Below are 23,247 nucleotides of genomic sequence, written 5' to 3'. Positions count from 1 at the left end.
AGATAATCCAGAAAATAAGATATGCATAATTCGCCATTACTAATCTCCTTAACAGAAAAAAATACGGCTATTCACATCTTACAGTAAACAACTCAGACTAGCCCATCTTTTACTTCTTCACAATTTCTGACTCATTTTGGACAAGAGTCCTTTAACGTTTCTTGGTTGGCTCTGAAAAGCATGCGATATACAGTATATACATACAACTTCTTTTAACAAATGAAGACCGGAATATGGTAAAGATATATTGAAAATTTACTAATGATAACATTTTGACCATATTTATCATCATTTTCAACCCAAATTGTCATATACAAAGCTAAGTGTAAAAGCTGAACACAATAAATTAATGACATTTGCTAAATAGTTATTTCAAACCTGCAAAACCATTACCTGTATATATAGAATATTTTCGAGATATTGTGTTAATTTTCCAAAATGTCAGGAGCCCTCGTTTTTGTATTAAGATGCTGCAGACTGAATTTGGGTTTTGCTTTTCATTTCCAAAATTTGACTTTGGAGGGGCTTCAACATAATCAGACCTTAGAGGCTGAAGGTGATAAGTATCCCCGCCAATAACCAAAAGGAGAGTTGAGAGATAGTGGCAACACACACACACACGCACATGCACATGCACACGCACGCGCGCGTACACACACACACACACACACGGCATACATGCACTGTCTCTTAAAGGTTATGAGTGAATCCAGTATGAAAAAACCTCCAAATGTCTATCTCTCCTCAGGATGTCATGTGGGGCCGTTAAGACACGACACCTGTCACAATCACCAGACTTTCCTCAACCCCTCCGGGCCGCAGGATGTGGCCAAGGTCAAACTCTTTAAAGGAAAGGCAGGGAGAAAGGGAAAAAGAAGTGACTAACGATGGACGGTCACAAAGAATCTGATCTGTCAAGTTCAAGCTGTAAAATCTCTGTAGAGTCAGAGGCTGAATATGAATCTTTGTATGTGTGTCTGAGTCAGCAGTATAGAGCAATTTATTCCTATGTGTATGCAAATTATGTTTGCTTATATGGGTATGAAAACCTTCCTTTTAATTTTTCTTCTGTTTGCATTTGAATCATTTCTCACTCTTTGCTGATCCAATTTATTGCATTCTGTTTGACATTAAGGAGTGACCAGGGAACAGACTCCCTCAGTCTTGTCCTGATCGAGGCTGAAGAAGGAAAAGTGAAGAGGAGAAGGGGATATGATGGAAAAGCATCTTAAACTACTCAAAACCTAACATCCGTCTAACTTCTTCCAGCTGGACATGTTTGGACAGCTGACTGGTGAAGCTTCTTATTATGAATATAAAGGAATAGAATATCTTCTATGCTGATAAAATCACAGGAGGCATATGTCAGAAGCAATCTGAAGAAAGCAGTCTTTTGAAATCTTGGTCTAATTCCTTTGTGTAGCGGGCCGACCATATGACCAGGAGCTAACTAAAGACACCTCCTTCTTTAGGCCTTTTTGTTGCTCTCATTTCTTCCCTCTTTACCTCTGACAAAAGAGCCAGCCTAGGCTTTGGTAGATAATGACATCCTCTCCCTGAATTAATTGTAAGGGACGAATTAAGCAATGGGGCTGACACTGCCTGTAATTAAACTGTTCACAACGATGAGTTCATACTGGAATGTTTTCTCCATTCTCTCTCTCTTCGTCTCTCTCTCTCTCTCTACCATTGGAACAGTGGACTTGTTTAGGAATAGGATGAAATTTTATAGTCGTATGTTTGTAAAACAGAAATCTGCCACAAACTCCAAGCATGTTCATCTTCTCTCTTCAAAATACAAGATGACAGAATCCATTTTCAAACATATGATTCAAAGAAATTGCCAGTATAGAACTGGCAATATTAAATTAGGATGTAAACAATACTTTTCCCTTTGTAGCCCATTTGACAATCTGTGTTTAAATAATGGGGGAAAAAAATCAGGATATGCTGCTAAAAGGTGTTACTGTGTCTATGTCTTTACATGACCACATGAAAACAACATTGGGGCCTGGGTATGGTTTGTGTGTATGATCAGGAGGTGTTGTCAGAAAGGTGTCACTAAAGGCACACTTCAGTTCTGGATTCGCTACAACCTGTGTTTTTTCTCTCAGTTGTCTTGCATTGTAAAATAGTAGCTCCTCATGGAGGATGGGATCAACATGTCTTAATAAGACAAACATCTTGTCTCATTCACCTTTCGCGATCCTCTAATCAGTTGTTTCAGACAGAAATGTCTGCACCTCCTCAATATAGCAGATGCAATTAAAAAAAGGCTCAAGCCGCTTAAGTCAAAGATCGCTAAAGATTCTCTGTGGCCTGTGGCAGTGATTGATTTGTGCTAGTCATAACACTATGTATGTGTGACATCGACCAATCATAAATCTGTAATATTTCACATGACATTCAAGAACCTGCTTGATTTGCTTTAAAAAAGTTGTGCCAGGTACTACAAAGGTTTGCCAAAGTCTAGAAGGGCCAGGACTCTACATTGGAAAGAGGGCTGTGCAGAACAACGCTGATTGACTGAATGCAAGTGACAGACTAATGGAGAACAGCTCACCTCCTAGAGCTCATTTAAGGTAGATGTAGCATCATGGTAAATGTGATCCTCAAATAGTGTTCAAAAGGACTGTTTTGTGGGAAGTTGCTCTTGACAAGAAAAGTGGATGCTCATGTACTCCAGTGGCTCAGGATGCATTATATAAATGTAAAGTGTGTGGCTGCAAGAGGTTCAACCCATTACGGTGAGAAAGAACACTGGTGATTATTGCCAGACTGTCTCTCTCTGTCTGCTATTTTGGAACCAGGATTAATACATAAGCAAAGTTTTTTTTGTGTCTCCTCAGAGACAATATTTATAATATATTACTTCTAGTGCTACAAAAGCATCCGTCTGTTTTTCTTCAAAAATTTTAAAAGCAATTCTAAAGTGTGAATGGAGAAAGAGGTGAGTGTACCTGTTTTGATTTTTATCTGCTATTCTGTCTTCTTTTCTTTTCTTTTTTTTTTTACCACTGCGTGCCGCTTTCACACATTACTGCCCAGCAAAGTCCATGACCTTTTCAGGAACACTGGCATGTAGCCTTTGCAGTCATATCTCATATTGAGCTCCCTAATGCTCTGACTGGGGAAGTCGTGCTTGCTGCTACGTCGCTCCTGTCCTTGCCTGCCTGCTTGCCATCGCCTGGGGCTATCAGGGCCCTCAGCACTGTCCACAAAAAAAGAAAAAAGAAAAGAAAAACAGCCATCCGCTGTAATTGAAGAAGCCACTCTAATGTGACATACACATGCAAGCATGCAGAAAGCTTAGCGTGCATGTACTCACAATTACATATGTGCATTATGGAATGAGTACATGCACAGACATAGTGTAGGAGCTGCACGCAGGCTAAGCTAATGAATGCACACCCATATACACATGCATGCACAATCATCACAGTCATCACAATGCGCTTTGGTAGAGGTTATTGGGGTCTTGGGAGGACTCCAATGATCCTATGCTTATGCACACACACACACACACACACACACACACACACACACACACACACACACACACACACACACACACACACACACACACACACACACACACAGAGACCAATGCTTGCCCTCTGACTTTACATGACCCTTCCTGTGCTACTGAAGCACTCAGTTCCTCTTTTCCTCTCCTAGGGTTCCTGTGCTGCTGTTATGGGTTCCTGTTCAGGAGCTGAGCGTTCTATTGTTTTGTGACAGCGGTTCCTGTGTATCCTTTCACGGCCTATTGCTCTGTCTGTTCACCAAAGGTCTTACTTCCTTTACTCAAGTATAGATTTGAATCTCAGGCAGTCATTAACTCACTTCACTGTTTTATTTGCAGGCCGTAGATTTGTGAATGAACCTGATGAACTGCTGCAGCCACATTATATTATGGCTTTATTATCTTTCATTTGGTTACATTAGATGAGAAAAATAATTATTATTTTGGAACTAACTTTTTTAATAAGATTTCAGTTTTTCTGGCATCTATTATTTGTGGCAAGGTAAATTGCATAACAAACATGGCCCTGGTCAGGTGTTATCATCGTATAACTGCTGTAGGTAAAGATGGCAAACACATTTTATATGATTAACAGCCAGCCTGTAAGACTTATCATTAGCACTCCAGTCTGTGCTGTTTGACTCTCAACAGGCTTGCTCCCTACCAACCATACTGCTGTTGCAAAGCACCTTGGGTGTTCCCAAACTCACCCGCTGGTAACCCATTACCTAGACATACGGAGACAAACGGCACAAAGGTACGCAAATGTTGATGCAATCAGGTTGCGAAAACATCTCCAGGGCCACCACACAAATGCTCTCTCTCCTCCCTCCCACCTTCCACACTTCTTTTAATCTCTCCCTCCTCCCTTCAATTATCACAATGTCACCACCATCACCTAGAACGTTCCTTTTGGTGAATTAACAAGAGAAGAGCTTTGCAGCTTGTAAACCAGAGCTCCACTTTATCATTGTCATAGTGGTGGCTCTGACAAAACAGTTTTCGTACCTGCTTAAGTATTACAGAAATTAACACCTCCCTTCCAGGTACAGTAATCAAGGAGGTGACGGGAGACAATTAATTGGGTCCATCTGCATCGCTGCCTTTACATAATTAATGGGGCTCATTACTGAAGCGCTAGTATGATGTGTAGCATGTTTGCACAGTCAGTAGCTCAGGGCAGTGGAGTACTGAAAGCACTAAGAAAGTTCGTATTTTTCATTGTTTGTGTCATTTTGTACACATTTGCATCTCACTGATTAACTTGCAGTAATAACTACAGTTTTCTATCAAAATCTTGCAACTTTTGATTTCCTTATTCTGTAGATTTTAGCATCTACGCTAAAGCATCTTAAAAACAGGCAGTTCCTCCAAGCAAATCTCTAGAGTTCACTTTGCTGCCTGTTTTTGACACTGAATCAAATCCATGAACTGTTGCAGCTTTCACTATGCCCAGTTTTTACAGACTAAAATGATTTTAAGTCTTTGCATGGCTGAGCTTGTAAATCAAACTATTCATAACTCAAACAAATTTAAAATAAAAAATAATTTTAATCCATTCCAGACTTGTAAAAATGCCCCAAACCTCCTAAATTATGAAATTATCATATTTTTTTATCAACCAATAGACATGCATGTTCTTCCTGCATAAGCTACATGAACAATGATAAATTATGAAAATAAACACAAACGTCATAAACAGAAAAGAGCTTAATCTTTACTCCGTGGACAACACGTGGGAAAGAACGAGATGCAGTTTTATCTGATGCATTCATCTGTGGTGGTGTGCCGAAGCACGGCTCGTATGCAGGACAAAAATACAGACTGATCTCAAAAAACTTGTATGTCGAGTCGCTCATGTGTCAAGGTATTACTGCACATTTATAAGCAAACTGATAGCTCAATCAAACAAAGCTTGGAGGGGCAAAAAAATATCACACAAATTACAGGTAGTGGAAAATGACCACAAACATGATCTCCAAACAATTTCCCCTCTTTTTGAGGCTGCAGATGTAAAAGGTGTGAGGTCTGCCAGATGTGGTAAATAGTAGTAACGTGGTACAAGAAGTGTGACTAAAGAATTTTATTAATGAAAAATTACATAATTAGTGGGTGAGGTAATGCCCCTCTCTCAGTAGTTACCCACAACACCCAGGGCAAATGATCTATTGACACATTCTTTTCCTTCCTTCCTGTGATCAAATTAAAGAGCACACATGTTGATAGGCCCCTGACTCATTCACCCCTGTTGCTCAGCCAGTCAGGTCTACTGATGACATATAACCTGAGAGTGATATTTAAACCTTGGAGCAACTCAAATGATCATATGGCATGGAGAAATCTATAATATAAAGTTAATTGGCGAGAAAGTAAAAATTAGATTATGTTTTATGACTACCTTGTGAAAATTACAAGTTTGATAATAATAGGCCATTTGCAGGTTGGTTATTGAATGTGGATTCTTCTTTTATTGTTTTAGTGCTGGAGGCAGATACAGAGTTAGACAGATTCTACTGAGTGCTACGTTACAGCATAGCACAACCAGAAAAACAGCTTTACCTAATTGACTGCAATGATACTTTATTTTGCTTTGCTTGCTTTACTGTTTTTGCATTCCCCATATATATATATATATATATATATATATATATATATATATATATATATATATATATATATATATATATATATATATATATATATATATATATATATATATATATATATATATATATATATATATATATATATATATATATATATATATATATATATATATATATATATATATAGACACACACATGTAATCAAGTGCCATGCTGTGCTCTTCACATGACATTTCTCTGTTACTGGGGAATCATGTACAGTAAGCTGATATATTGAATTCAAATCTATTCAATGTTTTTTATTAATATTGAATTGAAGTGAATATACTGTCTGGTTATAAAACAGATCTGGAGATCAGAATAGAATCTGCCAGGCTTCAAGTTAATCACTTAGTGGTTTGGACCTCACAGCATCCTGTAGCTATTGAAAGATAAAAGTCTGGTTTAGTTGTGACCGTGATCAACTGTTCATCTGAGCAACAGCAGCAGCTCCTAAAGAGTTTGACAGAGAATCTTCAACAGCATTAGTTAAACAAGAACAGTGTTTCTTCATAATTTTGATTTCTGCAAAAAAGTACTTTACCCTGTGTTTCCATGTCCAACCACACTGTGTGTGATATTTTGATTTGATTGATTGTTTAAAGTAAGAAATAATTGAGAAATGGTTCATCCAAACAGCTTTCAATGAAAGCTTTATTTTTCCCAAATAGTTTCCAACCATAAGTTTTCCACAACAAACAATGTGGTGCTTCAGGTTAAGTGCAAACTGTCTGACAGATTTTAACTTCTCTTAAAAACAGTTCCAGTGCAGTTTAAACACTGCTATTGGTGCTACGAAGGAAGTATTAAAATTGCTGTCAAATGCTATAAAAAAAAAAGAAAGAATAACCTTGAACGAGTCTTACTTTTGATTCCTTAAATGATTTTCTATTTTCTCTTGCCCTGTCTGGCACCTGACATACAACTTGTATCAAATTAAGCTAAAGCAAATAATAGTTCCTGTTTCTACCAGATCTGATTTGTTGAAAATGTCATACTTTCTCCTTATCAAAGTGTACCGTTCAATAACTTTCTAAAATTGGCTCAATAACAGACCGCCGATCCTGTGAGTGCCTTGTTTTCCTTCACCTCATCCCTCCTCTCTCTCACTCAGCTAATGAAGGCCTTGTGGCCCACTGTTATTAAAATTACGCCTTTGCCTCTGATATTAATTGGGTCCGTAATAAGGAACGCGTCAGATTCATTATTTAATTGCCAGTGCACATGTGGAATACAGTTTCTGAAATGTATTTTTAATGAAAAACACTACATCCTGACCTAATCATATCAACCTTATTCTATCTAATTAAGGATGCAAAAAATCATTAGAGTTGCAAAATATTAGTTTCAGCTCTGTCGGGCTGCTCCTTTGCTTGCCTTCATGAATATTTTTTTTTTCCTGTCGGTGATAAATAGTTAATGAGGGAAAAATGACAAAAATTTGCATGTAGGCAAATTAGTCTAATAGGGATATGTCTTTGCTGAGTTTGGAAAGTGACCCTTTTCATAGAAGTTGTTACAGTAATTATGAAATAATGGCAAGAACTTCATCTTATTTTGATGAAAAATGCCCAGCTTGAAAAATGTAAAAATTATAAAATGCAATAACCCTAAATTTTCATCGTTAACATGAGAATGTGTTCATGTATTAGCTTTTTATTAGTTTAATAATGCCAAATTAGGAACCATATGAATTATACTGTAATTGTTGCTTTGGAGGAAGATGCAGTAATGCAAGGATGATTTAACAGATCCACCAGTGCAAGAGGCCATCAGCAGTTAAATGAAGCATTTTCTTAATCACAAACTTTGGGGGTGCAATTTCTTTCCAAACATTGAGAACTTCAATTTTCTCCCAATAAACAGGTCCATCACCATTCCATTAACAGCAGCGTAGTCACGTCTCAGAGCCGAGGTTTGTTGTTCATTAGTGCTTAGGAGACAAGAGTAACAAACAGGAACTTGGCCAAAACCTGCAGTTTAACACTTCATGAAGTAAGTTACACAGAAAATAAAGGTTGTTTTGTGAGTTCCTTATTATTTTTAAAAAGTTCCATCAATGTTATAATAACGCTGTCTTTTTCATGAAGTCAATTGTGATTAGTTTCTCAATCCAGAGGTCAGGAAGGGAGGTCACCAATGGGTAACACCTGTAAAATGCATCATGATCAATACTGTTACAATGGCACATTGTGCTAAATAACTAGCAACATGGATGATTGACTATATTCAACAATAACTTGTTGGACACTTCTGGATGATGTGTGTTGTATGTGTGTTAAAATGCTATCAATCTCAACTTGAAACATTTCTGTAATGTTAGTCTAGAATCCCTTTAGTAAAGATGTAGAGGCCTCCATTCAAACTGTGGGAAGGAGATCAAAGTGTGGTGGAATTTTTCCAAAGTAAGGCTTGATACTGTAAGTTGATTTTCTAATGTTTTGACTTTGACTGTCATAGCACTATTAACTACTATGACCCAAACAATGCATTCCTTTGGAAGTGCAAAGCCTGTCTTCCCCTCCTGAAAGAAAGATAATCTAACAGGCTGTCTATGTTTCACCAGAAAAAAAGAGAATTTATTGTAGCGCCTGGTTCTATTTTACTCCTTTACAGTCACGTAAACTTATGCAAGCAAAGAGCAAGGGAGTTAATGAACATGGAGAACACCGAGCGATGTGTGCCACTAAAAAAATCCTGGAGAATAAATTAAGTGCGGCTGCAGTTTGATCGCTGTGTTCCATTTTTCTTATCTCAACAAGTCACATTTTCAATCACTATGCAAAGATTTTACATCGGGTATAGGCTCGGTGCTAATACACTTCCCTTTCCTATGTCATCACTGTAGACCCACACCCGGTTGTCAAACATGAGACAGCCTCTCCCCAGCAACAGTAATTTCATGGGGACATGCACTTATGCAAACTGGAATTCTGCATTTCCCATGACACCAAGTTGTCCACATTAAGAGAATGCCCAGTGTAGCATATATTTGTGCATGTACACCGTAGTATGTGTTGATAGAACAGTCTTTCTTAAATGAAATATCTTTGGAAATTGGTTTCCACAGACTAATCAGGCAGCCCGCTAGTTGAGTTTCTGTTTTGGTAATTATCTTGTACTAATTAGAATGAAACTAAAGACCTCTGAGATGAATTTCTTTTCAAAATGTAACTAAGGCAAACGCTGTGAGTATACTGTATGCATCATCTTGTCATAATATTTTTAATTGTAGATATTGTTGATGAGCAGTGGGATAAAATGATGGATGTCATTAAATATTACCTTCAGTGAACTTATCCTCCAATAATCTTCCCTTCAGTGCAGCAACCTTCAAGCAGCCTACAACCAATCAAAGCTTCTACCATACAAAGTCTGATCTAACAAATAAGCATCAGTGACCTTTTGGATCGTTCTCTAGTTAAGAAAACATTTATTAGCCCAATAAATCTCTGAGAGATTGAGGAGAAGACCCTCAAGTGTAATGAAGTGTAATGAGAATCTTACCTTACGCCTCTCTCCATTAAAGCCTCTCCATTGCTCCGCCTTCTTAACAAGGTAGCTCAATTCCTGATTGGACAGCTCCAGGTCTTGAGGCAGGAAGTAAGTCTCCTCCTTAGCTGTGAGCCGCTGAAACACATCCATCATGCGACCGCCGTTGTGAAATCTGAAGGTGTGGCATGAGGGGGAAAAGTGAGGTGGAGAAGCAGGATTGATGCCACATTTAATCACTGTCTTGTCTTGTAAGCTCACATAAGGTCAAAGGCTACAGTAAAGGAATCGTGCATATTTGCCTTGTGCCAAAGGTGATAATGGTGTTTAACTTGCCATGTGACTAACTCTATGCCAAACAGCATCAAATCTTCTTCTTTCATCTTGACATGCTTTTATAGAACAGGTCAAATCTAAATGAACCCAGCTTGTTGGAAGAACACATGACTCTTCTATTGATTACACAGAGCATGTTTGCAATGTAGGTATAATAGATCAATTCAAACAAAATGAAAGAGCAAAAGGAATCAAACAAATTGGCCTGTGAGTGGGAAGCACATTGATAACACAAACTGACTGTAGCTATGTCTGTGTTTGGCCATGCGTCTATGTGGTTGTTCTTCTGTTAATGTGTGGGAGTCAAATTCTGGGATATTCTTCAGCGTTTTTTGAGCTTCAAAGATGGCAGCTGCAACGGATGCACTGGTTGCAGATGCGTCTGGAGAGCCCAGCCTGAGTCACAAAAAAATGTTCGGCACAGCAGTACGCATATTGATTGATACCTCCAGATGAGCTCGTATCACCAAAGTGTTGTTTTTCTTTTGCCATGCAAAGGGTGCATGCAGCCAACCTCTAAAAAGAATAACCATGTCTGTAAAGAAATGCTTTGGCTGACCATCAAAACCAGAAGACCTTCTGCCCTTCCATAGAGATTCGCTTCTGTCAGAGGGTAATCAACTCTCAAATAAAACCAACATCAAGGAGACTGGGATTTATACAAGAAGCTGGTAAGGAGCTTTGAACTCAGCATCATTCCCCATCCCTCCTGGGAGAGGGATGTTTGTAGAATCTTGACCTCAGACACAGGAATAGCTTGCATTCATTTTCATCCTACACTTGAATTGTGCTTCTCATTCATTTATGCGGTCTCTATCGTGGAGGAATTCACCATCTTTGTATCTTTGTGTTTTAAAACTGGCTCGTCTCCTTAGAGTTGGAAGTGCACTGAATGTAAGTATGTGCTTCTTATATCTGGGTTATGACCTGGATGATAGGCCTCTCATCATTCGCTTTCAGTATAGGGGTCACCATGAGGACACATTTTAACTTATGGAATACATTTCAACAGAATATTCATGACAGTGGGACTATGGTGGATGAAGAAGGATAGGAAGGAAATAATTTTTCTGTGGTATCAGAGTAAATTGAAATGTTATTGCAAAGATGATAATATATTTTATCACTGACAGAACTGAAAATGATAAATATAACTCTATACTCATTTAACTTCCAATATCATTGCAGCATGCATGGGTTTTACAAGATATGACAGTCAGTGTGTTTCTTCTATGAGAAGGGTGGATTTGGTTATGGAGTTTCATTTCCCTCCTCTCATCCCTGAATCGCCAATTTGCTACTCAACATATACAGTACATACAAACTTATGTACTGGATACAAGTTCATACAAAAATCTTTATAAACTCACACATTGTGTACAACTGTGAATGTTTTGGTCATCACAATCACTCGGATATGACTTCACCACTATCAATATGACATCACTATTTTTGGTGTTTATGAAGTGGAAAAAAAAAAGATGGAGATGTAAAGCCAACACTGATGTGTATTTCTGCAGTCTGTGAATAAAGGCAGTCTAAAATGTAATTAAAAAAGGATAACAGTCCATTCTATCTATACATATAGCCTGAGGCGTTTTTTTAGAAATAGGTCACGCTCTGTGTCAGACCTCTTCCTTGCAGCCAATAGGAAACTGTAACCCATAAAATTATCAGCCTTGCTTCAGCCTCGTGGCCTACATTCAATACAAACCCATGCGGCGGTTGAGTGGCAGAAGTCATTATTCCCGGCTGCTGTTTTAATATTGTCCATTTAGCTGGAGCCCGATAAGCGTCCCGTTTACTGAAATTAGATGGCACCCTCTCCTCGGCCGCCAATCTCAAACTGATTAATTCAATAAGGGGTTTCTTACATTTTGAGCCTTTAATGGAATTTGGTCATATATGAGGGTGGGAGAACACACCTTGGATGAATACTAAGATACATTATTGAGTCATTTGTCACCCACCATTCTACTCTTTTTACTTCCATGCAGTTAAAAAAGAAATAGATGTGATTCTATTATTTAAAAAGCGCAATGACAGTTTTCTAAGCAACAAATGTGGGAACAACGTCTTAATGTCTAAAAGTAAAAAGATGTTTTGTTCATCCGTTAGGGATGAACAAAACATTTATTGGGTAGAAAAGAGAATCATGTGGGGTTTTTTTTTTTTTGTTTCTTGTTTATCCCCACCAAGAGGAAGCCTCTAATAGCTTTATTATAGGAGATATGAAGGCATAATATAAAGTAATGTTAGTACAGTCTGAGGTGTTTTATCATAATATAAACCTTACAAGAGAATGACTTAGCATGGGTGACCTCAATCTGTAAGACATGAGGTGAACGCAGTGCATTAGGATGGAAGATGTGTGTTTGCCGCCATGTATATGCTGTGCATTTTAGTGTGTATGAAACATACAGGGATACCAACAATGCAATGCATTCAACCTGAATTGATAAGGAGGGTTCTCACTTTCATGGTCCATCAAAAGTCATCTCATGTTTAAAGTATAAAAGCTTTGAATCTTCCAAACAATCAAAAAATACTGGAGTCATTTTCCATTCTGATTTAGTAAAATAAATAATTATATTTTACTAAATCATAATTGAAAATGTTTTTCCTGCTATATTTAATATATAACTGTGACCCAGGTACCTGTGGACAAGTGGCTTTAGACAAGTAAGTGACTGGATTGATGGACATAAATATATATTACATTGTGATTCATTTCATTACATTTTAACTCTGCATCAATCCAAGGGCCAGCAGGAAGGTCAGACATGGAGCTCAATGATCAAAGTGCTTGATGGAGTTAGAAAGAAACTGGGACAGTAACCAAAGCGAATTACATTGATGGAAAATGAGGTGCGCTGGCTTGTTTCTTGATAGTAGGACTTAGATTAAGTTGGTTTTTTTCTGCTATTATGAAATGTTTGTCAAGTCCTTCCTCAGTAATGACACAATGATTATAGCGATTTGTCAGTTCGTTTTCTTTACATGTGTCTCACCTTAGCAGGTAAATGAAGAGGATGGTGATGGAGAGCAGGAAAAGGACCGAGTAGAGGAAGAGAGTGACAATTACTCCCGCAATGCCTGATTGGTCAACTCGATAGAAGTGCCAGTAAAGTTTGGCTGCATCACCCACTGGAGTGTCTGAGCTGTAAGTGAGACGCTGTGGAAACAGGGATCGGAAGAGGAACAAAAGACAAATCTGAAAAAGTTAGATGTTTAATACCAGAACATTGCAATAACTCTTGGTCATCAGAGATTCATGCAGGTATTTTTTGTTTCAAAGATTTGTCAGAATTTACATTTTAAATCCCAAATATGATTGATTGTTTAATGTTTTCATGTTTAATTGTTTATAAATTGTGTGACGTCACATTTACAGTTCTATGTAATCAGTGAATGTCTCCCACATTAGTCCCTGAAGGGGTCTTGGCTGTGAACAGTCCACATCTTTTCACTCTTAACTGACAAAATTCAACACATCGCCAAAAAAAGACGCCCATCCAACCTTGCTTATTTTCATTCTCACCCCCCTCTTTTTGTGATCTAAAGTCACTTTGCCAAGATAAAGTGAACTCCTATTTAAAGTGCACAAGTGTCCAAGTTATTTTTAAGTGACTTACCCCGAGGATGGCATCCACTGCAAAGACTGCCAGGGGGTCGAGGACTGTCCACACTCCCTGTGCCATGATAAACTTTGACGTGAAGGAAGGGAGTGAGCCAAATATTTGTTGACAGCCCCATCTGATCAGAACCAGCAGGAACATTACTACGTTCAAGGTCAGGGGACCCACCACCACCATCACCAGCTCCTCCCGGGTGTGGAGCAAAGAGCTCTGGTAGATGATGTCCACTGTGTGTGCGTGGAACTGGAATCTGGCAGGAGAGGAAGCGGAGTGTGAAGTGTGTGCATGTGTCAATATGCATGTAGTAAATTTGGGTTTGTGATGCTTTGCAGCTTAGGGGCTGGTTCCAGCAATTCACACACTATTTTCTATTGTTTGTGGTTGATTCCATCATATTTAATTAGTGTTATGTTAAATTATGCTATAATTTGCTGCTTTAATGCATTTCTCTAAATGACTTTTTTTTTTTTTTTAAACTTTGTTTCATAATATCTGAGAAAAATTCTGTTTGCAAGAGAAAATACCATAGATCTAACATTGTTATTACCTGCATTAATATGAATTAGATGGAAACCTGAGACAGCTTTTTGTAGCCCCCTATTGTAGGTTAGACTCCTCCATTTACCACAAGCCTCATGAGTTTCTTAATCTTCCCATCAGTCAGGAGGAGGCAGAGAGTGGAAGGAGAGGAAAGGTTCAGTTTTTGCTCATTAATTTCCATCTGATTTGCTCCAAGAGCCTCAGATCCTGTCCATTAATCTGACAGTGGAGGTCCATTGGTGTTTTATCTGATGCAAATCTCCTAAAGCACAAACCCAATCCTGTAAAAGTCCTCTCAGAGTGGAGATTGCCTCAATAACTGACAAGAACAGACAGGAGTTTAATGTTGTTTTATGTTTCTCTGATAAGTTACAAAGTGAACTCTCATTCCACAAATGACAGGGAAATATTTGATTTATAGTGAATCTTGATATGATACTATGAAACTTTCCAGTTTAATACTTTTGATTGCGGTGTGTGATTGGTGGCGTCATTCCACATCAAATCAAATTCTTTACTTCTTCTGGTAGGATATGTATTGAAAATGTCAAAACTTTAACAATAATTTCAGAATGTTTGTATTCACTGCACTTATGTACAACTTAGAGGTAATAGTATATTCATTCTTGTCACTTTATATTTTAACTCCACTACTATTTTATAATAGTGACCAGAGCCCAGTACTGGGTAATAGTACCCAGTTTGCATGACAGTAACAGGTTCTGGCTTTTTTTTGCAGATAAGATTTTAAATACTATAAAACTTTGTAATAAATTACACTTATAAAATAAAAAATATATAGTTAATAATGGCCTTACCTGACCCAGCAAAATTGCTGCCTACACATTGATACATCAGCAATAACAATCCAATAATATAATCCATAATAACATACAGACAGTGGCAGGGAATTGTGCATAATGAGAACTTTAACACTTACTTTTGGTTGAGTATATCTGTTTTACTAACTTTACTCTTTTCTTTTTATTAAAAAAAGAAGAAAAATTCAAAAGTATTGAAAGGAGGACCCTTAGGTGACTGATGTGGCACAGCTCATAGGAACACTTTCAGTCTGAGGGTGGATGGAGGAGCCAAACACAGACTAAGCCAGAGAGGGAGGGGTGCCTGTCAACACACCACTCTGACTGTCACACTGCCCCCACCCTCTCTCAGTCAGTCTCTCTCTCGCTGGGCACCACACGCTCTGACCATTGCACGGAGAGAGAACTGCTTGGAGGGAGAGCAGCATATTCGGACATGTGGAAGTTGTCATCTGCCGTTGACCCCCTCTGTTTCCGCATTTCTGTTTTTTTCACCTCCCATTCACGCCCTCAGTCCATCCTTTTTTCATCCAGCTGAATTTTCTTTCTTTTTTCAACCTTTCTCTATAACTTTCCATGATTTAACGCATGATGTGTGCACCCTCTTGTTACTGTAATAAAAGCCTGCTTGCATGCGTGTTTGCAGCCAGCTTGTTTTATTATGATGAATTAAATCAGCACCATATGCCATTGAAATGGGATTTAACAGTTCTGTGGCATCTTATTGCCGTTTATTATCGATGCTGTGTACCAAATAATAACAATAAATTCCTTCCAAATAATGTAGCCTTTTGGGACTTTAAGCTGTGTGGTGAAATGAGCAAACTCCCCCAGCAATGGTTTGTTAATATTGAAAGAGTCTTGTTAAAATGTTAATGGGGGGATTCTCAGCAGATGATTTGGGTGTAACCACACACATACGCACACACATACACACACACACACACACAAACACACACACACACGCACACACACACACACACACACACACACACACACACACCCTTGTGCTGCCCATCCTCTGCTCCATAACCCCTCAATGTCCCCTAATTTGCGTGTGTGCATGTGCGTGTGCGTGTGTGTGTGTGTGTGTGTGTGTGTGTGTGTGTGTGTGTGTGTGTGTGTGTGTGTGTGTGTGTTTGTATTTAGTTATAATGTACATGTGCCCAGCAGTAATCTATGACTGCATCTTCTCTCCTTGTAAAGGGATTTATGTCAGGAGCAATGTGTCTCCTAGCAAAGTAGTAGTAGTTTTGGTGTATGTCTGGGTGTGTGTTTGTGTGTGTGTGTGTGTGTGTGTGTGTGCGCGCGCGCGTGCGTGCGTGTGTGTGTGCGTGTATTTGCATCCATATACCCCCCACATCCATCCGCTTTGTCTGTGTGTGTGTGTGTATGTTTGTGTGTTTGTGCGTGTGTGTGTGCGTGCGTGCATGCGTGTGTGTGTGTGTGTGTGTGTGTGTGTGTGTGTGTGTGTGTGTGTGTGTGTGTGTGTGTGTGTGTGAGTGCAGGGTGATTTCAAAGGAAGCAAACTCACTTGTTGACAGGAACTGCGATGGCCTGGAGGTAGAGCCACTGGCTGCAGTAATGCAGGTAGAGCCTCACAAACCACATCAAAGCCAGCAGCGGTATAATGAGGCCGAGCTGCTGAACGGAGCCACGCCAGCTTCTATGCGGCGGTTGTTGCTGCGGCAACGGCAGGCCCAGCTCGGATGGCAGCATGCGCAGGGCCAGGCGGACCCGGTCGGACAGGCATGAGGGGCAGGTGCCAGATCCTGCCGGCACTGATCTGTTATTAGACCAAAGAGAATCAGATGTGCTGATTCACTAATAGTAACATTTATGAACACAATAATGAATCTGAGTAGAATCCATTAACTCCTCCTAAAACTAGCAAGAAATACCTTAATTTCTTTGCATCACATATAGTATTAAAATGTAAGACAAGATAAAATATATGCCTTTGTTATCATAGGATAGTCACATGCAGAGAATTAAGTTTTTAAATGCTGGTTACTTTTCTCCAGTGGAGTAATCAAATTGACACACATTCACATGAACATAAATGCTTTCTCTTGTACACCAACATGTAAACAGATAGGAATCCCTTCCAGCAAAGCTCAGCTTCCCTCAGCACCTCTGCCTTCTCTGTGCCGCCCTTTGTCAGGCCTGCTCAACTATTCCCTTTCATTTCCAGGGCACAGATGGAATTTTGAAGGAAAAGAAAGGAAAGGAAAGGAAAGGAAAGGAAAGGAAAGGAAAGGAAAGGAAAGGAAAGGAAAGGAAAGGAAAGGAAAGGAAAGGAAAGGAAAGGAAAGGAAAGACAAATGTTTTGGGCTTATATTGGTCTCTTATAAAAAGATCATACACACCATACACAATACTCAATTATGAATGTTTGTGTAGCAATTTAGTGTGTTTAGGTAGATGCAGAGAAAGGCATTACAGTTTCAACAAGCCATCCAAGACAATCCCTGATGACCTCCATCATGTAGCTGACAATAATTAGACCAAGGCTAAAGTAGATATACACAGAAGAGCTATGGTTAGCATCGGTGTGACTTAAGGCCTTAGCCTGTGGACATCTCCATGTCTCACCACTGTGTCCCAGAGCACAGTTATAATTCACTTTGTAGTATGTATCTAGGGGAAACGGTAGACCGCCTTAAGATAATAAATCAGAAAAAAAAAAGCAGAATCAATTTCATTGCCTGACATCCACCCCCAAATAATTAGTCTAGACTTACATCGAAATATACCGTTGTGTTTCCTTGTGCTTATATTGCACCAGAAATATGAGCCATCACATGGTTATACTTGAAACAAAAAAACATCATCGTTGCTGTTCCTGTGTGCTGGGTACACCCTCTGAAGTATTCAATTATTTGAAGTTATCAAGTTCCTTAGTGGATGCACATGAGAGCTGTGGTGCAGCGCACAGCACATGTGGGAGGACTCAACGTTCATTCAGAACACTCAGTCAGCAGTTTCAACTCTGAAGTATACAAGCATGGCTGAAATGAACTGGAGTAGATAAAAAAATATCAATTATCGGTTGTTTTTGCTGCGGAGATCATGAACTACTCCAAATATGTATATTCTATATTTTCTGTGTCAGGTCAGTGAGATGCTGTGCTTATAAGATGTTGACAGGAAGTAAAGAGAATTAAAATATAAGTATTGCTTTTTATTTACATTTACATTCCATTATTTGAAGGCTGTGTTTACAGTTGTTTTGCTTGAAATATCCATCCATCCATCAATTTTCTACCGCTTTATCCGCCGTCGCGGGTCACTGGGAGCTGGAGTCTATCACAGCTGGCTTAGGGCATGAGGCGGGGGAAACTCTGGCTGCGATGCCAGTGCACCACATAGCCACACAGAATTGCAGACTACCACGCACTCACACACTCACTCCTACGGTCAATTTGGAAACGATCAATTAATCTGAACCAGATGTTTTGGAGGTGGGAGGAAGCCGGAGAACCTGGACAGAACCCACGCAGACACGGGGAGAACATGCAAACTCAACACAGAGCGGGACGTGTTAGTGATGTTAACACAAACACACTAACATAAATAATCACACAGACAATAGAAACAACTTTAACATCACTGCACTATTATTAGCGTTCATGAGACACCCAGTGTGATTTTGACAAAGACACTTTAATTCTGCTCCATGCTTTATGATGATTCGCTTTACTGTGTGGCATAAAGCTGCTTTCTGCACTTGTGCAAAAGCAAAATTACAGAGTAGACAAAAAAAGCAGTGTGTCACAGGCAAGATGCTACCCTGTCATGTGACATTAAACGAAAAACAGTAAACACCACCTGACGCCCATCTTTCATGTAATGAGGATATTGATGATGCATGAAAGACGAATATTTTTAGATGTCCTCTTGTGGCGGCCTTTTCCGATGGCAACTGGTAACATGATGTGAAATCTGTTATCACCACTGAACTGATGTCATTATGGCACCTCCAATTACACAAAATACAATACACAAAGAGAAGGACAGGCAGGGGATTTTAGGCTTTTTATTTTTCAAGAATGAAGGATGTTTCAGTCCAGTATGACAGCTTGTCTCTGGAACAGCTGATAGCATGTGGCATTGGAGTCCAGAGATTAAACCAACCACCTCAACAATAAACCACTGGCACAAAATACCAAGTGGAGCATTTGATTTTTGTGAAACCTCATCCAGAAGTAGTCCCCTTGTTAGATTTTGATATGTTTGTTTTTCATTCTTCTGTTGTCAAAGCATACAGCAAAGGGAATTACTCTCCTCTATAAACTTTTCGTCGTTGAGGGCCAACACCTGTAAATCAGATTTAACTAGCATGTATCTGTCAACCACTGGAGCAGGAACCAGATCCTAGATTGGTGTTCCCAGGCTATGTCCCACAAGATGACAACTAAGGTGAGATGGTTCCCTTTAAAATAGAACAAATAGCAAGTACGGACAAGTATTAAACCTCTGAGATGGCATAGGTAATGAGAGAGGAGCAGAGGGAGGACTGTTAATTTTTAAATACGAGGTCTGTGGTGAGAATGCTCCAGGGCAGGGGAGAATCCTTCTGCATTGCCCTGATGGCTTAAACCCTCCAGTCTGAGGCCATTTAAGTATCGGACTTATCCCTTTATTGTGAGGATTAAGTTATTTTCTGTCACTTTTTTATTTAGGCCACCGGCATTGTTTATAAATACACCGAAAGCATATCGTCAAAGAATGGTTTCCTGATGGAGTAAAAATAGAAAGGAATGATACAGTGTGAAAATAGACTTAAAAGATTGACAGATAATGTGATTGTTTTCTCAGTGGCCCAGATGCACAAGTACTGAGGTGATTATGCAAGTGTGATTATCTGAGGTGTTGGAGATAGGACTGCAGATACCCCATCTTTATTTAAATTTCAATTTTGAAGAATGTTGATAATGCATTCGTTTTGGACTGTGACAGTATCTTTCATCTGGCCTCTGTAGGTTACAAGTCCTCTCTGTGGCATACTATAGTTTGTAAAAATAAAAGTTAAAAATAAAAACTCGAGGAACTTACTTTGTGGTGATATGAAAGACACAAGTCATATCACTGTGAAGTAAAGGAAACAGCAAGGAAGGACAGGGCATACATACATACACACACATAATATACACACTGCATGTCTGCACACACATATTTTAAGCATAAACACACATTTACCTACACACACGCACATACACACACACAGTACATACCTACACACACCAACGTTCATATGTGCAGACAGACAGATAGAAAGTATATGTATATGTATATGTATATGTATATGTATATGTATATGTATATGTATATGTATATGTATATGTATATGTATATGTATATGTATATGTATATGTATATACATACATGCACACATACATTCCGGCCTGAGAAGTCTGTCAACTTTTATGCAGTCCTGCTGATAAACCAACAAAAGCAACCTCCTTGGCACAGGTAACAAAGCACTATACAGAATGCCTGCAGGCCTTTAGATAATTGAGTCATTTTCATATCCTGTTACGAGAAGTTTTATTTACTGAAAAAAAAGCTGCAGATTAGGCAATGTACTTCATCCTTGACACTCCCTCTCTTTTCCTTCAATGGTAATAATTCCAACAACATGTATTCAAAATTTAGGGACTTTATAAGCACTTTTTTTTATAGAGAACCTTGTCAAGAGTAGAGAGTTTCATTGACAAAATTGGAGCACAGTGGCAGGTATTTGGATTGTAGTTAAAAGAGAATAATGTAGTAGTGACTCAGCAGCAGAGTCCATCAACATATTATTAAAATACAATAATGATGCACCACCAAATTATTCAGAATTATTTGCAGCTGACAGAGAGTGGAAGGAGAGTTTAATGAACTGCAGTGAAAAAAGAATGTTCCACTTAATTAGGTATCCGTGTTCGGCATATAGACACCGGCTTATTCTTACAATGTGAGAGAAGTTGTCAAGTGTAAGCACAAAAGGGCAATGAAAAAGGCGACAAGCACCTCATTCTGTTGATTGACCAGAAGAGAATAAGTTGCAACATCAACACACAAGTCACAAGCAGATAGATATGTAGATCACAGAAACTGAACATCATACCAGAATTACCATGAAACACAAAGATAATCTTGGAAGGAATATGTCAGCATCATGGTGTATGCACAGCAATCCGACCAGACAAAAATTCAAAATGGTACTCTGATTATGATCAATAACTGCAAATACACTTATTTTATAATGTCTGAAGCAGTAGGTTGGTTATTTCTACTAAATTCCTCACAACCAAGGGCAAAATTGAGACAAGAAGTATTGTGCCCTGCCAAGAATATAACTCTAAATTTATGCTTTTATGCATGAATTAAAAATAAAATAAAACTGAAATATAACTTGTTGAGAGTTTTAGGGGGGATTTGTTTCCTGAGGACAGAGCCAGACCATGTTTTTTTTCTTTTCTTAATGCCAACTTAAACCAACCAGCAGCTGGCTCCAGCTTATTTACCGCACAGATGTGAGAGTTGTGGCAATCTAACTCTGAGGAAAAAAGTGAAAGAGTATAAAAATATGACGCAATTCTTTCAACATAATGTAAACATGCAGTCAGGGTCATTTTGTGGCAACAACATGATATCTTATCCTTTTTTTATTTACCATACGGTTAAGAGAGTAGCATTTTTCTACTATCATGCCACATATGGTCAGAGAAAAGCAATGAAACTCATCAACCATTCAAGAAATATAATTTTACAGATGGGAATTCTTTGTGATTTTTGCTTTGGCAAAAGAACAGCTCTCCTGAAACAAATGTGTTTTACCCTCTGGAATAGTTTAGATGTATACATGAGCTATCCTTTTCACTGCTGTGCAACATGTGGTGTTTTTATGGGACGACTGACTTTGTACGGGAGCCGATTAAAACATGGAAATGGCAGGTCCCTTGGTGCGCTATAAACCAGGGTGGAAACATTTCAAATGCAGATGCACCTGGGATCAAAAAACACACAGGGACTTCCCAGGCTCTTATTACACACTCATCTGCTACGACTATGACCAGGATCCACTACAGTGGAGAACAGGTCACAGTTTTTTCTCTCTGTAAACAGTTTTGAGTAAGAAATCACTCAAAACCCAGTGCCAGTGTATGTGTAATAAATTGGGTTATTAATGCTGGATAAATACTAACACCTATAAGAAGAATTATTCATCTCTAGTCATCAATTTGGGTGAGGTGTACAGGGATGAGTACTGTGGAGGCTGGGTATAGGCCTCCAGAGACTTGCATCAGTATTTAAATGGATTCCACTTCTCTGACCTTGCTTCGTAACTGCAGGACATTGTCACCAGAGAGATAGAGGCAGACGGAGAATGAGGAGAGGGCGCAGATAGGAAGATGGAGAAAATTAGAGGCAGACAAAGCGAGATAAAGACAGAATTAAAGAGAGAGAGGAAATAATTATGTGGCAAGTAGACTGTGTGTAGCGTGTGTGTATGTGGAGGGCATGTAAGTTTGTGTCGGACAAAGAGAGCAAGGCTAAATAAATTTTCCTGTGCTGAAACATGACCATTTAGCATAATAGTGCAGACTAAGAATCAAATCAGTTCTCAATGTATTATTAAAAAGGTCTCTTGAAGATGTTGCCTCACAATTGTCTTTCGTGTTGTTAATGTGTGCGTGTGGAAATATCACTCAAATCTTACAGCAGTGTGTGCTTGTATGTGTGTGTGTGCGTGTGTGCATGCATCAAAACAACAAATGTCAAAGACAAACTCTTTCCATAAATTCTGTGTGATTCTAAATCAAGTATATTCTGCTTTTAATCTGACTACAGCTAAAATAGGTGCCGATGACGTCATGCTCAAAAATACACAAATATTCCCATGAATCAAATCCTGATTACACTGACATCTACAACCTGTCAGTAACATTATTAGAGCTGCCTGTCAATGCTATTTTCCTAAAAGTTCATATTTATTTGCGTAGGGTTGAGTGCATCTGCACTGCACTGTGTTGGCTTCATGTATCTACATGAAACAGTCTGCTTTTGAATTCTTGGGGAGCTGTTTGTTGACATTTGCCATCTATTTTAGATGCTTTGATCAGACCGGGGAACAAGTGTGTCACCTCTGGCCCGGCTCCCTTCCTCTCGCTTGTGCACACAAACACAAATACACAGTCTCTCAGGCTCAAATCACACACAATCATTCGCACACTATCACATATAGTTCCTGTCATTTT

General features: G+C 38.9%; 1 protein-coding gene across 1 annotated transcript in view; it reads right to left on the bottom strand.

Annotated features, from left to right (window-relative positions):
• The window catches only part of ofcc1 (orofacial cleft 1 candidate 1), a 73,725-nt gene that overhangs the window by 14,260 nt on the left and 36,218 nt on the right, over positions 1-23,247 (bottom strand). Inside the window, 4 exon segments of the mRNA XM_068304590.1 lie at positions 9,679-9,838; positions 13,011-13,174; positions 13,635-13,887; positions 16,533-16,784. Of these exon segments, the coding sequence (XP_068160691.1) occupies positions 9,679-9,838; positions 13,011-13,174; positions 13,635-13,887; positions 16,533-16,784 (829 nt within the window).

Source organism: Antennarius striatus, chromosome 20 (genome assembly GCF_040054535.1).
Source record: "Antennarius striatus isolate MH-2024 chromosome 20, ASM4005453v1, whole genome shotgun sequence".
NCBI classification, from domain to species: domain Eukaryota; kingdom Metazoa; phylum Chordata; class Actinopteri; order Lophiiformes; family Antennariidae; genus Antennarius; species Antennarius striatus.
The sequence above is the reverse complement of the archived record's forward strand: the minus strand, read 5'-3'. Positions and strand labels throughout refer to the sequence as shown.